Source organism: Bubalus kerabau, chromosome 19 (assembly GCF_029407905.1).
Source record: "Bubalus kerabau isolate K-KA32 ecotype Philippines breed swamp buffalo chromosome 19, PCC_UOA_SB_1v2, whole genome shotgun sequence".
In the NCBI taxonomy this organism is placed as follows: Eukaryota; Metazoa; Chordata; class Mammalia; order Artiodactyla; family Bovidae; genus Bubalus; species Bubalus kerabau.
Window position 1 is genome coordinate 56,977,152 of NC_073642.1, and position 13,996 is coordinate 56,991,147.

General features: G+C 41.5%; 1 protein-coding gene across 1 annotated transcript in view; it reads right to left on the reverse strand.

Moving 5' to 3' along the window:
* CATSPERB (cation channel sperm associated auxiliary subunit beta) overlaps nt 1-13,996 on the reverse strand; it is a 126,403-nt gene that overhangs the window by 33,772 nt on the left and 78,635 nt on the right. Inside the window, exon 16 of the mRNA XM_055555899.1 lies at nt 12,925-13,079. Coding sequence (XP_055411874.1) covers nt 12,925-13,079 — 155 coding nt within the window. The remainder of the gene's footprint in view (nt 1-12,924; nt 13,080-13,996) is intronic.

Here is a 13,996-nt window from a genome sequence, read left to right on the forward strand (position 1 = left end):
GAAGGGTTGGTTTTAATAGTGCTTCTTGTGAAGAATTCTCTCAATGTCTCTAGACTGGTAGAAGTCTCCAGTTGTCTCTGATGGTTAAGAATCATCCTGCCTTTCTATATGTCTGCTTTTTCTTAATTGCTTTTGACTAAAAGTAATCCTTAAGCCAAAACACCATATTTTGGATTGATAGATGCCAACCCCCACAATACAAAGAACTCTTAAAATTCAACGGTAAGAAAACAAATAGCCCAGTGAAAAGTGGGCAAAGGGTCTAAACAGACACCTCACTGAAGAAGACATGCAGATGCAAATAAACGTATGAAAGGACAAGTATACGCATCATATATCATCAGGAAATGCAAATTAAAACAACCATGAGATACCACTACACACTTATTACAATGGCAATAATCCAAAATGCCAAATTTACCTACAATGCCAAATATTGGTGAGGATAAAGAGCAACAAGAACTCTTGTTTATTGCTGGTGGAAATGTAAAATGGTACAGCCACTTTGAAAGCCATTTATCATATGATCCAGCAAACAAATTCCCTAGTATTTATTCAAATGAGTTAAACACGAAACCTGAACAAGAATGTTCATGGCACCATTATTCAAAGTAGCCAAAAACTTGGAAGCAACCAAGATTGCTTAATTAGTATGTGAATGGATTAAAACACTGAGGTATATCCAGACAATGGAATGGTATTCAGTGGTAAAGAGAAATGAATTATCAAGTCATGAAAAGACATGAAGGAAGCTTAAATGGATACTACTAAGTGAAAGAAGCCAATATGAAAAGCAACACACTGTGTGATTCCAACTACATGACATTCTGGAAAAGGTAAAACTATAGAGACAGCATCTACTTCTGCTTCATTGACTATGCAAAGCCTTTGACTGTGTGGATCACAACAAACTGTGGAAAATTCTTAAACAGATGGGAATACCTTATCCATCTCCTGAGAAACCTGTATGTAGGTCAAGAAGCAACAGTTAGAACCAGACATGGAACAACAGACTGGTTCAAAATTGGGAAAGGAGTATGACAGGGCTGTATATTGTCACCCTGCTTATTTAACTTCTATGCAGAGTACATTGTGCAAAATGCTGGGCTGGATGAATCACAAGCTGGAGTCAAGATTGCTAGGCGAAATATCAATAACTTTAGATATTCAGATGATACTACTCTCATGGCAGAAAGTGAAGAGGAACAAAAGAGCCTTTTGATGAATGTGAAAGAAGAGAGTGAAAAAGCTGGCTTGAAACTAACTCAACATACAGAAAATTAGTATCATGGCATCTGGTCTCATCACTTCATGCAAACAGAAGGGGAAAAAGTAGAAACAGTGACAGATTTTATGTTCTTGGGCTCCAAAATCACCATGGATAGTGACTGCAGCCATGAAATTAAAAGACACTTTCTCTTAAAAGGAAAGCTATGGCAAATCTAGACAGCATTTCAAAAAGCAGGGATATCACTTTGCCAACAAAGGTCCATATAATCAAAGCTATGATTTTTCCAGTGGTCATGTATGGATGTGAGAGTTGGACCATAAAGAAGGCTGTAATTATTAAGCTGTAAGCAATCTGAAAGAGCACAGCACAGTGGTTAAATGGTCAGACTGTTGTGCTTATGTGCTCAGTCATGTCCAACTCTTTGCGACCCCATGGACCGTAGCTTGCCAGGCTTCTCTAACCATGGGATTTCCCAGGCGAGAATACTGGAGTGGGTTGCCATTTCCTTCTCCAGGGTATCTTCCTGACCCAGGAATCAACTCATGTCTCCTGTGACTCCTACATTGCAGGTGGATTCTTAACCCATTGAGCCATCAAAGAAGCCTGAACACCAAAGAACTGACGGTTTCAAATTGTGGTGCTGAAGGAGACTCTTGAGAGTCCCTTGGACAGCAAGGAGATCAAACCAGTCAATCCTAAAGGAAATCAACCCTGAATGTTCATTGGAAGGACCCTTGCTAAAGCTGAAGCTCTAATACTTTGGCCACCTGATGAGAAGAACTGACTCATTGGGAAAGACCCTGATGCTGGGAAAGATTGAAGACAAAAGGAGAAGAGGGGCAACAGAGGATGAGATGGTTGAATGGCATCATCAACTCAATGGGTATGAATCTGAACAAACTCCAGGAGATTGTGAAGGACAGGGGAGCCTGGCTTGCTGCAGTCCATGGGGTCACAAAGAGTAGGACACAACTTAGCAACTGAATAATAACAGCAAAATAGAGACAGTGTAGATGTCAGGGATGAACAGGAAGAGCAGAGAGGACTTTCAGGGCATCATATTCTGTATTATAATATAGGATGTATATGTGTCATTATAGAATTGTCAAAATCCATAGAAAGTACAACACCAAGAGTGAATCCTAACATAAACTATGGACTTCGGGTGATTGATGATGTGTCAGTATAGGTTCATGGATTGGAACAAATAAACCACTGTAGTGTCAGACACAAAGTGAGGGAGATATGTGTGGAGATGAGGCACATGGGAACTGTCTGTACTTTCTGATCCATGTTGCTTGATCCTAACACTGCTCTTAAAAAATAAAGCTTATTACCGTAATTAAAAAAAAAAACTATTAACCTCTTTGCATCTTGAGTCACTGACCAATAGCAAGGCAGACACCTTAATTATTTACCCTGCCATCCCACTTCTCCCACCACTGGAAAAGTAAATGAGTCTCTTGTATTCAAGTGTCCAGGATGGCTCTTGGGGGGCAATCAAGCTCCACTCTTACAGGAGAGGTAAGAATTCAGCTTTTAAAGGAGAGAAGAGGGTTTGGGCAATGAAGGATGGGGTTAAAATTAGGAGTCAGGAAGTTCCTGAGGTGGAGAGGAATATCTGTTGAATGGGGAAAACACTACAGAAAGGCAGTAGCCATCAAACGTAACTACCTATACCTGATAAACTCCAATTCCAGTACCCGTGCTGTTTCTCCAGCCCACTGCTCTCATCCCAAGCCAATGAAGCTGCTTTAATCAAGGTTACTACAGCTTGGAAGGTTGCCATATCCAAAGGTCACTTCACTTCTTGGTTCTTATGTTACTCAGTCTCTCAGTCACATGGGTCACAGTGGTTTACTCCATACTTTCCAAAACATCTGCCTCCCTTGGCTTACATGTCCCCACTTTACCCCCCTCTTTTTTTTTTTTTTTTCTATTTTATTGACTATTCCTTCTTTGTTTTCTTGGCTGGGGCCTCCTCTTCTGCCTAATCTCTCTTCCAGGAGTGCCCCAGGCCTTTTCTTCTCTATATACATCCATTTATATTGGAACAACTACCAAATGCAGAGCTCCTGCTATTTTTGCGGTGTGCATTTGTATATCCAGGCAACTGTCAACTTCACATCTTTACCTAGGTACCTAATAGGTATTTCACACTTAATATTTCCTGTGTGCAAGTCTCACTCACCCTGCCTAACCCTGCACTCCAAATCTCAGAAAATGACAGCATCCTCTACCTAGCTACAAACTAAAACCCTAGCAAATTCTTGATGGCTCTCTTGCTCATTCCCACAACGGGCAATCCACCATCGAATCCTGTCTTTTCTCAAGTGCACTGCTTTGACCATCTTCTTTTCTCACCTGTATTATTTCAGTAGCTTTCCAAGGAGCCTGGAGACTTTGACTCTCACCCTGTCCTATACTTTTCAAAGCAAGTGATCTTTTAAAAAATATAAATTATTTCACTATCCTATATAAAACTTTCCAATGGCTTCCTCTGGCACCAAGAATAAAATATAAACCCCTATGCAGCCTACAGTTCCCTATATGATCTGGTACTTCCCTACCTTCTCACTGACCTTCCAACACACCATCTCACTCTGCACTATCCACACAAGCAGTCCAAGTGTAATCGGACTAAGCTCTCTAATTAAAAAAAAAAAACAGTTCTAAAAAAAAGAAAGAAAGAGTTCTGGAGATGGACAGTGGTAATGGTTGCACAACCATGTGAATATACTTAATGCCACAGAACTGCACTCTCAAAAATGGCTAAAATGGTAAATTTTATGTTATGCATATTTTGCTATACCCGCTAGGCTGTAATACAAAAAAGCATTATAAATATAAACGTAGTCATTAAATACCAATAAAATTTTCAACTCATCAATAAGATGTAACAATTCTTTTTTGTAACACTGCAAGTAGCTGTCTTATTTTAAACTACTTTATTGAGTTATGATTGACACATAAAAGGCCTTACATATTTAATATAAACAACTTGATAAGTTTAAGGATAAGTATATACCCATGAAATCAACACCATAAGCAAGTCCGAGAAGATGTAACATTTTTAAACTTATACACATCCAACAACAGCCTCACACATATATAAGGCAAAATTGACAGAACTACAATGAAGAATTGACAAATTCAATATAATATCAGAAAATTTTAACATAACTCAATAATTGATAGATCACAAAAGGAAAAAATCAGTTAAGGATAAAGAAAATTGGAAAATCACAATTAACACGATTAATCTAACAAGTGAATACTAACACTGCACGCAAGAATGTATGAAATGTATAAACATAGATAATACACAATGACCAAGATAGGTTTATTCCATGACTTTCAGTCTGATTCAACATTAAGTCCATCATATAATTCATAGCATTAAGTAAAAGTTCAAAGGAAAAAATTATATAGATAAGTTCAATAGATACAGGAGAAACATTTAAGTTAAAAACAAAAAGGAAACACCTCTTAAACTGAAAAAAAAAATAACTGTAAGTGAAAAAGAGTTTTTAAAATGTATGGAAAGGATAGTATGTGATGGTGAAATGTTTAAAATATTTTTTTTTAAATCACAACAAGGAAGCCCACTGCTAATGGTCTGAATGTTTGTATCCCTCCAAAATTCCTGTGTTGAAAACATAATGCCCAAAGTGATGGCATTTGGAGATGAAGCTTTTGGGAAGTGATTTCAGGTCATTCAGGTGAAGCATTTGTAAATCGGTTTAGTACCCTGCCCCTTTCAATCATGACAGTATACGGCGAGAAGTTGGCAATCTGTACCCAGGAGACAGCCTGCACCAGAAACTTACCATGCTGGTACCTTAATCTTAGACTTCTGGTCTTCATAACTGTGAGAAATACATTTGTTTATAAGCCATCTGTCTGGAGAATCCCCATGGGCAGAGGAGCCTGGTGGGCTACAGCCCATGGGGTTGCTAAGAGTTGGACATGACTGAAGTGACTTAGCACACACACATAGCCATCCAGTTTTTTTTATGTTTGATTAGAGCAGCCTGAACAGAATGACACCCATTAACTTTGTTTATATTTAATAAGCTCCTAGATACTGTAACAGAAAGAAATGTATAATATGCTAAAAGGCGTTAAAATAAATTATCTGCAGGTAATGTGATTATCTGCTTAGAAAAATATTTACCCCTACTCAGAAAATCCAAAAGAATATATAGAAAATGTACTAGAATCAGCAAATGAGTTTAGCAAATTTAAAACACTTGAGATTGCTACACAAAAGTCAATTATAAGGCATTCTGCTTTGGCTTTTGATGTAGAAAGAAGCAGCCCAACAAGCAATGAAACAAAATGGATAAATCACAAAGTTGTCACTTTGCTTAAGCCATCCAAGAACTAACCAGAAATCCAAGGGAATAAGCCATTCCAAGGAGAGTCTCAACACAGGAACAGTCTCACTTGCGGAATAGCATAGAAGCGGGAAACATGGTACTGGCCACAAAAGAAATAAATAAGAAATGTCTAAAAATAGAAAAAACAGAAACAAAAAACTGCCAAAGGCCAAGATGTGCTGGTCTGTGAGTCTGGAAATGCTGAGGCACCTTTCAAAGTGGAGCTGCACTCACCTGAAAGCTCCTTCCCATGGGCCTCAGGAGAAAGACCAGCAGAGAGTGAACCAGAGAGAGTCCCTGCTGGTGGTGTGGGAGTATGGGGCAAGGTCATTAGTGGGAGGTTGGAGAGGGTGGGAGGAAACAGGGAGGAAGTCTCATTCACTTCCCTGAACCTTCTTTCATAAGAAGCAAAAGCCTTGGCTGGGCATTAAACAGTTAAACATAGGCCTCAAAAGAGGTGATCCTGGCCAGGGAGGAGGGCCTGGAGGGTGCTGGCCCTGAAGCCCCTGCTCCCTCCCCTTCACTCCCACCTCCCCTCTCTCCTCCCACCCTCATCTCCCCCACACAGCAGAAGCTTTAAACTACTGAGAGGGAGGAAGCAAAGCCACCCTTCACTGGGGCACAGGCAAAGACACATTATGAGTAAGGGAAGACTGAAATAATAACCCTCTATCCTTATGGAGAGTCAGGAAGTTGTCCTGGGCCTAAAATTCTAGGAGCGCAAATAGAGGATCCTACTGCAAGAAGAGTTGGGAATCTCCACCCAGGATCTAACTGCAGCTATAAAGCAGAATTTGGTTGGAAGAAGTGATTTTTATTAACAGGTTGTTGTGCTTTTTTTTCCCCTTAATGGAACTTGACTAGCTGAAGCTAACATTTAAATGCAAGAACAAAGGCCAAGAAGATCTAAGACAGGGTGCTATTCACACAAGTTACCTAGATAGAGAAAATTTGTCAGCGTGACCTAGGGAAGGTCAAATACCGTAATGAAACAGAAGAGAGACGGAGACAGGCTGATGCACACGGGGAGCTAGGATATGTAACAGTCGTGACACGGCAGATCAGAAGGGCCGTGTTTGCACAGTTGGTAGTCTATACATAGAAAAATAAAGAAATCTGATTTCTATTCTACTTCATACTACACTCCACATCTATTCTAGACTAAAAACTTAAAAGTTAAAAAACTACAAGTCATAATAGGAGAACAGCCAAATAGATTGTGATATATTCATATGAGTGAATATAGACACATACATCAATACCAAATAATTTTTTGTATGAAAAAGGCAAATCACAGGAAAGGGTATACATTGCTAAGTAATACATTTGGCAAAATGTAACAATATACTTTGATACACATGTATGTTAAACCTTTAAAAAAACATTTCTTAAAATGTTCACACAAAATTTAAGATAAAGGTTATTTCTAGGGAGGTATGGTTTTGGGAAGGAGAGGCAGGAAATAAAAGGAAAGTTGCCCAGAAGTAATAGTGGAAGAGTTCAGGGCCCCCAACAGAGGGGAAGACTGTCACACACCTAGAAGAGAGGGGGGCAGTGGTATTCAGGTCAGAGAGTCACCCCCATCAGCAGACCTCTTGCCCCTTTATCTCACCTCACTCTCAGTGAAACTCCAGAAGGGGCTGGAAACCATCAGCTAAGAGGGAGGGAGGACATGAGTCTAAAAATAATAAGAAAGAGAAACTCTTCACCCCCTATACTCTAGGCTCCTCAGACTGGGTCAGGCTTAAATGGGAGTTGGAAAACAGACTTAAATCCAATAAGGGTTTGACGTTTCTTAAAACACTGGACAGGAATGGAGTCATGTGGTAATTGACTGACTTAGATATTTTTAAGCTAAGGAAACAATTATATACTCTCTAATGGAAAAGCTATAGGCCTTGCAGATACTTCATCTAGAGACAGAAAGCAAATAGGTCCACAGAGGTGGTTTGAAAAGACAGGATGAAAAGTAAAGTTGATATCTAGCTGATTGAGTAAACAAACTACACATAATCAATCTGGTCATTCATTTAATTAGAATCCTTCAAGCTTTCTGCTCCCTTAGAATAACATCCACATTCCCTACTGAGACTAAAAGGGGCCCACCTGGTCTCGAATAACTTTTCTCCTTGGTTCATAACACTTAGGTCACTCTGGTTTTTCTCGAGTTTCTCAAGCACACATCATACTTCTTTGGGCCTGGGGGCCTTTTCCACACTGTGGTCTTGGCTGGAGCCCTTCCCCCACCCGCTTCCTTCACCCTCATTCCTCTGATCACATCTTAAGCATCACAGCCTCTGTGAAACCTCCCCAAATCCTCCAAACAAGGACTCAGCCCCTGAGAACTCTCTCAATGCTCCATGTTCCTTTGTTGCAGACTCACGTTAACTGTAATTTCATAACTGTCTACATCCTGTGCTGGAATACAAGTTCCAGGAGGGCATGGGCTTGAATGTCTTCCTCACTCTATCATCAGATCAGATCAGTTGCTCAGTTGTGTCCGACTCTTTGCGGCCCCATGAATCGCAGCACGCCAGGCCTCCCTGTCCATCACCAACTCCCGGAGTTCACTCAGACTCATGTCCATCGAGTCAGTGATGCCATCCAGCCATCTCATCCTCTGTCATCCCCTTCTCCTCCTGCCCCCAATCCCTCCCAGCATCAGGGTCTTTTCCAATGAATCAACTCTTTGCATGAGGTGGCCAAAGTACTGGAGTTTCAGCTTTAGCATCATTCCTTCCAAAGAAACCCCAGGGCTGATCTCCTTCAGAATGGACTGGTTGGATCTCTTTGCAGTCCAAGGGACTCTCAAGAATCTTCTCCAACACCACAGTTCAAAAGCATCAACTCTTCGGCACTCAGCCTTCTTCACAGTCCAACTCTCACATCCATACATGACCACAGGAAAAACCATAGCCTTGACTAGATGGACCTTTGTTGACAAAGTAATGTCTCTGCTTTTGAATATGCTATCTAGGTTGGTCATAACTTTCCTTCCAAGGAGTAAGTGTCTTTTAATTTCATGGCTGCAGTCACCATCTGCAGTGATTTTGGAGCCCAGAAAAATAAAGTCTGACACTGTTTCCACTGTTTCCCCATCTATTTCCCACGAAGTGGTGGGACCGGATGCCATGATCTTCATTTTCTGAATGTTGAGCTTTAAGCCAACTTTTTCACTCTCCTCTTTCACTTTCACCAAGAGGCTTTTTAGTTCCTCTTCACTTTCTGCCATAAGGGTGGTGTCTTCTGCATATCTGAGGTTATTGATATTTCTCCCGGCAATCTTGATTCCAGCTTGTGTTTCTTCCAGTCCAGCGTTTCTCATGATGTACTCTGCATATAAGTTAAATAAACAGGGTGACAATATACAGCCTTGAGGAACTCCTTTTCCTATTTGGAACCAGTTTGTTGTTCCATGTCCAGTTCTAACTGTTGCTTCCTGACCTGCATACAAATTTCTCAAGAGGCAGATCAGGTGGTCTGGTATTCCCATCTCTTTCAGAATTTTCCACAGTTTATTGTGATCCACACAGTCAAAGGCTTTGGCATAGTCAATAAAGCAGAAATAGATGTTTTTCTGGAGCTCTCTTGCTTTTTCCATGATCCAGCAGATGTTGGCAACTTGATCTCTGGTGCCTCTGCCTTTTCTAAAAGCAGCTTGAATATCAGGAAGTTCATGGTTCACATATTGCTGAAGCCTGGCTTGGAGAATTTTGAGCATTACTTTACTAGCGTGTGAGATGAGTGTAATTGTGCTGTAGTTTGAGCATTCTTTGGCATTGCCTTTCTTTGGGATTGGAATGAAAACTGACCTTTTCCAGTCCTGTGGCCGCTGCTGAGTTTTCCAAATTTGCTGGCATATTGAGTGCAGCACTTTCACAGCATCATATTTCAGGATTTGGAATAGCTCAACTGGAATTCCATCACCTCCACTAGCTTTGTTCATAGTGATGTTTTCTAAGGCCCACTGGACTTCACATTCCAGGACGTCTGGCTCTAGGTCAGTGATCACACCATCGTGATTATCTGGGTCGTGAAGATCTTTTTTGTACAGTTCTTCTGTGTATTCTTGCCATCTCTTCTTAATATCTTCTGCTTCTGTTAGGTTCATACCATTTCTGTCCTTTATCGAGCTCATCTTTGCATGAAATGTTCCTTTGGTATCTCTGATTTTCTTGAAGAGATCCCTAGTCTTTCCCATTCTGTTGTTTTCCTCTATTTCTTTGCATTGATCGCTGAAGAAGGCTTCCTTATCTCTCCTTGCTATTCTTTGGAACTCTGCATTCAGATGTTTATATCTTTCCTTTTCTCCTTTGCTTTTCGCTTTCTCTTCTTTTCACTCTATCACAGCACCTCCCTAAGTGCCTTGTATGTAGTAAGTATTAAAAAAACTATTTGTGGAAGAGGAAAATATAGGGCTCATCCTGCTTCACCCCTGACCATCTAGACATCTTCCTTTGGCCTATGGCTGACCTCATGACTCCGGCTCCCAAATCCTTGACCTTTCTGGTTGAAGTCCCACCTGCCTCCAGTTCCCAGATCTGGCTCTTTGCTACCATGTCCTTCCTCAGAAATACCCATTCTCTAGTTTCTGTGCTAGTAGAGACTGAACACAGAACATGCTATGCTGCTTTTTAAACATTCTGATCTTTTAGAGAATTATCATATGTTTTCAAAATAATTAGGATAAAAATTGATATTAATAGAGATGATACTAATCATATGTTAATTTTAAAGAGTGATTCTCTACGTTTTCTACAAAGACATACCTATATAAACAGGCGTTAATGGATCTGTAATATCATACATACGAAAGCCATCAAAAACAAATAGTTCTCGATGATCAGGGATACTTTTCTTTGAGACAGAAGGTTCTACAATCATTGTGGAATAAAACCTAATGCCAACATCTGCTATATTATGTTTGCTTCCTGTCTGCATATCTACCTCTGAGGGAGGTGTTGGGTGGAGTATGGAGCTGTTGGCTGCTGCTGCTGCTGCTAAGTTGCTTCAGTTGTGTCCAACACTGTGCGACCCCATAGACGGGAGCCCACCAGGTTCCCCCGTCCCTGGGATTCTCCAGGCAAGAACACTGGAGTGGGTTGCCATTTCCTTCTCCAATGCATGAAAGTTGAAAAGTGAAAGTGAAGTCGCTCAGTCGTGTCTGACTCTTAGCAACCCCATGGACTGCAGCCCACTAGGCTCCTCCATCCATGGGATTTTCCAGGCAAGAGTACTGGAGTGGGGTGCCATTTCCTTCTCCAGCAGCTGTTGGCTATGGGAAATTATCTAGTTGATAGCCCAGTGGATGTACAATAGAGAGATTTCAACCTGGTGGAACAGGGCTCACCAGTTTGGGAACAGGTGAGTTTCTGGTAATCTGAGACTGTTCCGTTTCTGGTTGTTAGATGTGTGTGTGTAGGAGGGAGCAGTTGTAGAATTCATATTGTTTTTCAAAGATTTTAAGCCTTAAAGGCAGCTTTCAGGGTCATTGGCTCTTGCTAATATCTTGGGAGAAAGCATTCCTGAGAACTCTGCATACCCTGTCAGGCAGTATTTCATGCAGGATGGTCTCCTCTATTAGATTTGCTTGTCATAGGGCATATGACAACTGCCATGGGAGTGAGCTCTGAGGATAAGCAGTACCCAGTGTAGCCCAGACATTTTTGATACTCAGGACTGCCGGGGACCAGCCCCGGCTGATCCAGGGTATTCAAAGGAGAGACGGCATAGGCAACCTATTTATTTATAAATATTTATCAAAGATATAAAGAATAATAGAATGAGGATAGCTCAGTAGGAAAATTCAGTGGAGAAAAGAGGCTGAGTAGCTTGGTTTACATGGGAGACCAATAAAACTTCAAGACAAGAAGTTTGCACCACTTACATAGGCCGCAGGCGTCCTTCCGTTCTCCCGAAGGAGAGGAGACACTGAGGCCTCCCCGGTCGGATCTTAGAAGCCCAGGCATAATTAGCAAGCATGGCGGGTTCTGCGCTCCAGATGGAGACTCAGCCAGAATTTGAGAGAGAGAGAGCGACAGGGGGAGACCAAGTTTCGGTGAACAAGGCCCACACTTTATTTTCCAAAGTAGTTTTTATACCTTAAGTTGTGCATAGAGGATAATGGGGGAAGGGGTGGAGTCATGCAAGGACAGCAGTTCCTGGTTCTAATCGAAGCCAGGCTTTCAAACTTATCATATGCAAAAGTTCAGGTGATTGACATCATCTTCTGGCCAGGAGGCCTGTTAACATTTTAAGAAACTTATTTTTCTCTAAAGGTGATTATTCCAAAGTCAGGCACCAGCCTCCAAAAAAGCATTGGATAAAGCTGCATTCCTATAGGGCAAAGGTGAGGTGGGCTCAATCAAGAAAAGAATTAACTCAAGGGTCCAAGGTTACAAGCATTGAGGCTACTACTTACATTTCTATACACCCATTATATCAATCAATACACTGCCAAGGACACAGTAGGTAAGGAGTATGGAGACTTAGCAGCAAACATTGGCCCAATAAGTGAAAAACCCTTCACCAATACAATTTCTAATCAATCTTTTAACTACTCAAAGAAATCTGTGTTTAGACAGTTAGAACATCTCCTGCCTCTCACAGTTGGGAGGCTCTGAACAATCACATGTGGCCGGAAAAACCTATTCAGGCAGGCTAGAGGATTTCCAAAGGAGTTTGTAGGTTAAACACTGTCACACCCAGGAATTATTAACTGGAGCTGTAAGCTAACTCTTTTTTCAGAGGGAGGTAGTGGGGGACAGCCCCCGTAAAGTCAGAGGTGTAGGTGAAAGCACAAAGCAGAAAGTAGGCAGACTCTGGTTTTGGGGGTAGATGCTCGAGAATTTCCAGGGGGACTCCTGAGGCTCGATCCCACCTTTGCGTATGCCGAGCCTCCTTCCTCATGACCTTTGTCATGGGTGGAGTTCCTCACGCTGGCTCCCGGCAGTGATAGAATTCCAGTTGAGCTATTCCAGATCCTGAAAGATGATGCTGTGGAAAGTGCTGCACTCAAAATGCAATATGCAATATGCACTCAATATGCAATATGCCGGCTCCCGGCACAGGACAACAAGCACACATTTCTTTAGCTTGGCTTGATGGTGCTGATAACCTGGCCCCATGTTCCTAAAACTGGGGCACTGTGCAAAGCACCTTGAAGTCTACAAATGTATTTGACCTCGCAAGGTGTTCAAAAAGACTTACTCTCCTTGACTAAGAAAATTACTCCAAAAAAGTAGGCTCAAAATTTAGAATTTAGATACCAGTGTGCAATCTAAGTAAAATGTAAAGCTAATCAGTACCTACCTGGAGTGTATCAATTTTCCAAAGTGAATGTCACAGAATTGCTTAGTGTGTACTCTATCCTTTGGTTCATTCTTGGGCACATATGCATAAAATATCATTTCATTTAAGGTGAGATACTGTGGAGCAAGGGCAGTATCAAAGCCCATATCAAAAGCCTGGAACATGAAAAAAGAAAATATTGAATTTATTTAGACTGCAAGGAGAACAAACTGTCAATCCTAAAGGAAATTAACCCTGAATATTCATTGGAAGGACTGATGCTGAAGATGAAGCTCCAATATTTTGGCCACCAGATGCGAAGAGCTGATTCTATTCTTTGGAAAAGACTCCAATGCTGGGAAAGATTGAGGGCAGGAGAAGGGGGCTACAGAAGATGAGATAGGTGGATGGCATCACCAACTCAGTGCACATGAGTTGGAGCAAACTCCAGGAGATAGTGAAGGGACAGGGAAGCCTGGCGTGCTACAGTCCATGTGGCTTCAAAGACTTGGACACGATTTAGCGACTGAACAACAGCATAATTCCATTACAACAAAATACAAATAATGGATTTGCTTCCATTTCACATCAAAACAATACTGCTTTCCTTATCAATAGAAGGAATATCGCTGAATATCCACGCAGATGGGAGGGAAAACACACTTTTCTATTGAGGAGGAGAGGAAATTCTGAAGAGTTAAGTTCAGTTTAACATTCCTGTATAGAAGGCTGCAATGGCAGACAGGAGTGTCTTGTCTCATATGTGGGGGAGGAGTTTAGAAGTGCAGGTTCTAGAACTTGGTTCTTATTTGGAGTATTCTGTAAGCAAGGGGCTGAGAAGCACCTCCTGACACTTGAGAGCTACTCCCACCATGTCATGCTGGTAACTCTGTACGGCTGCTGCTGAGTCCTGAGGCTGGTGGTTCACAAGGCTTTTCCTCTCTCTCTCAACACAGACAACTTTGGACCAGATTTCTGATATGCAAGTCATCTTTCCAACATACCCTTCTCTGATGCTGACCTTGTCCAGCTTTGGGAAATTGTAGGAGTGAGAAGACAGGTGGGGACCAGTCCCAAGGGGATGCTGGAGTTG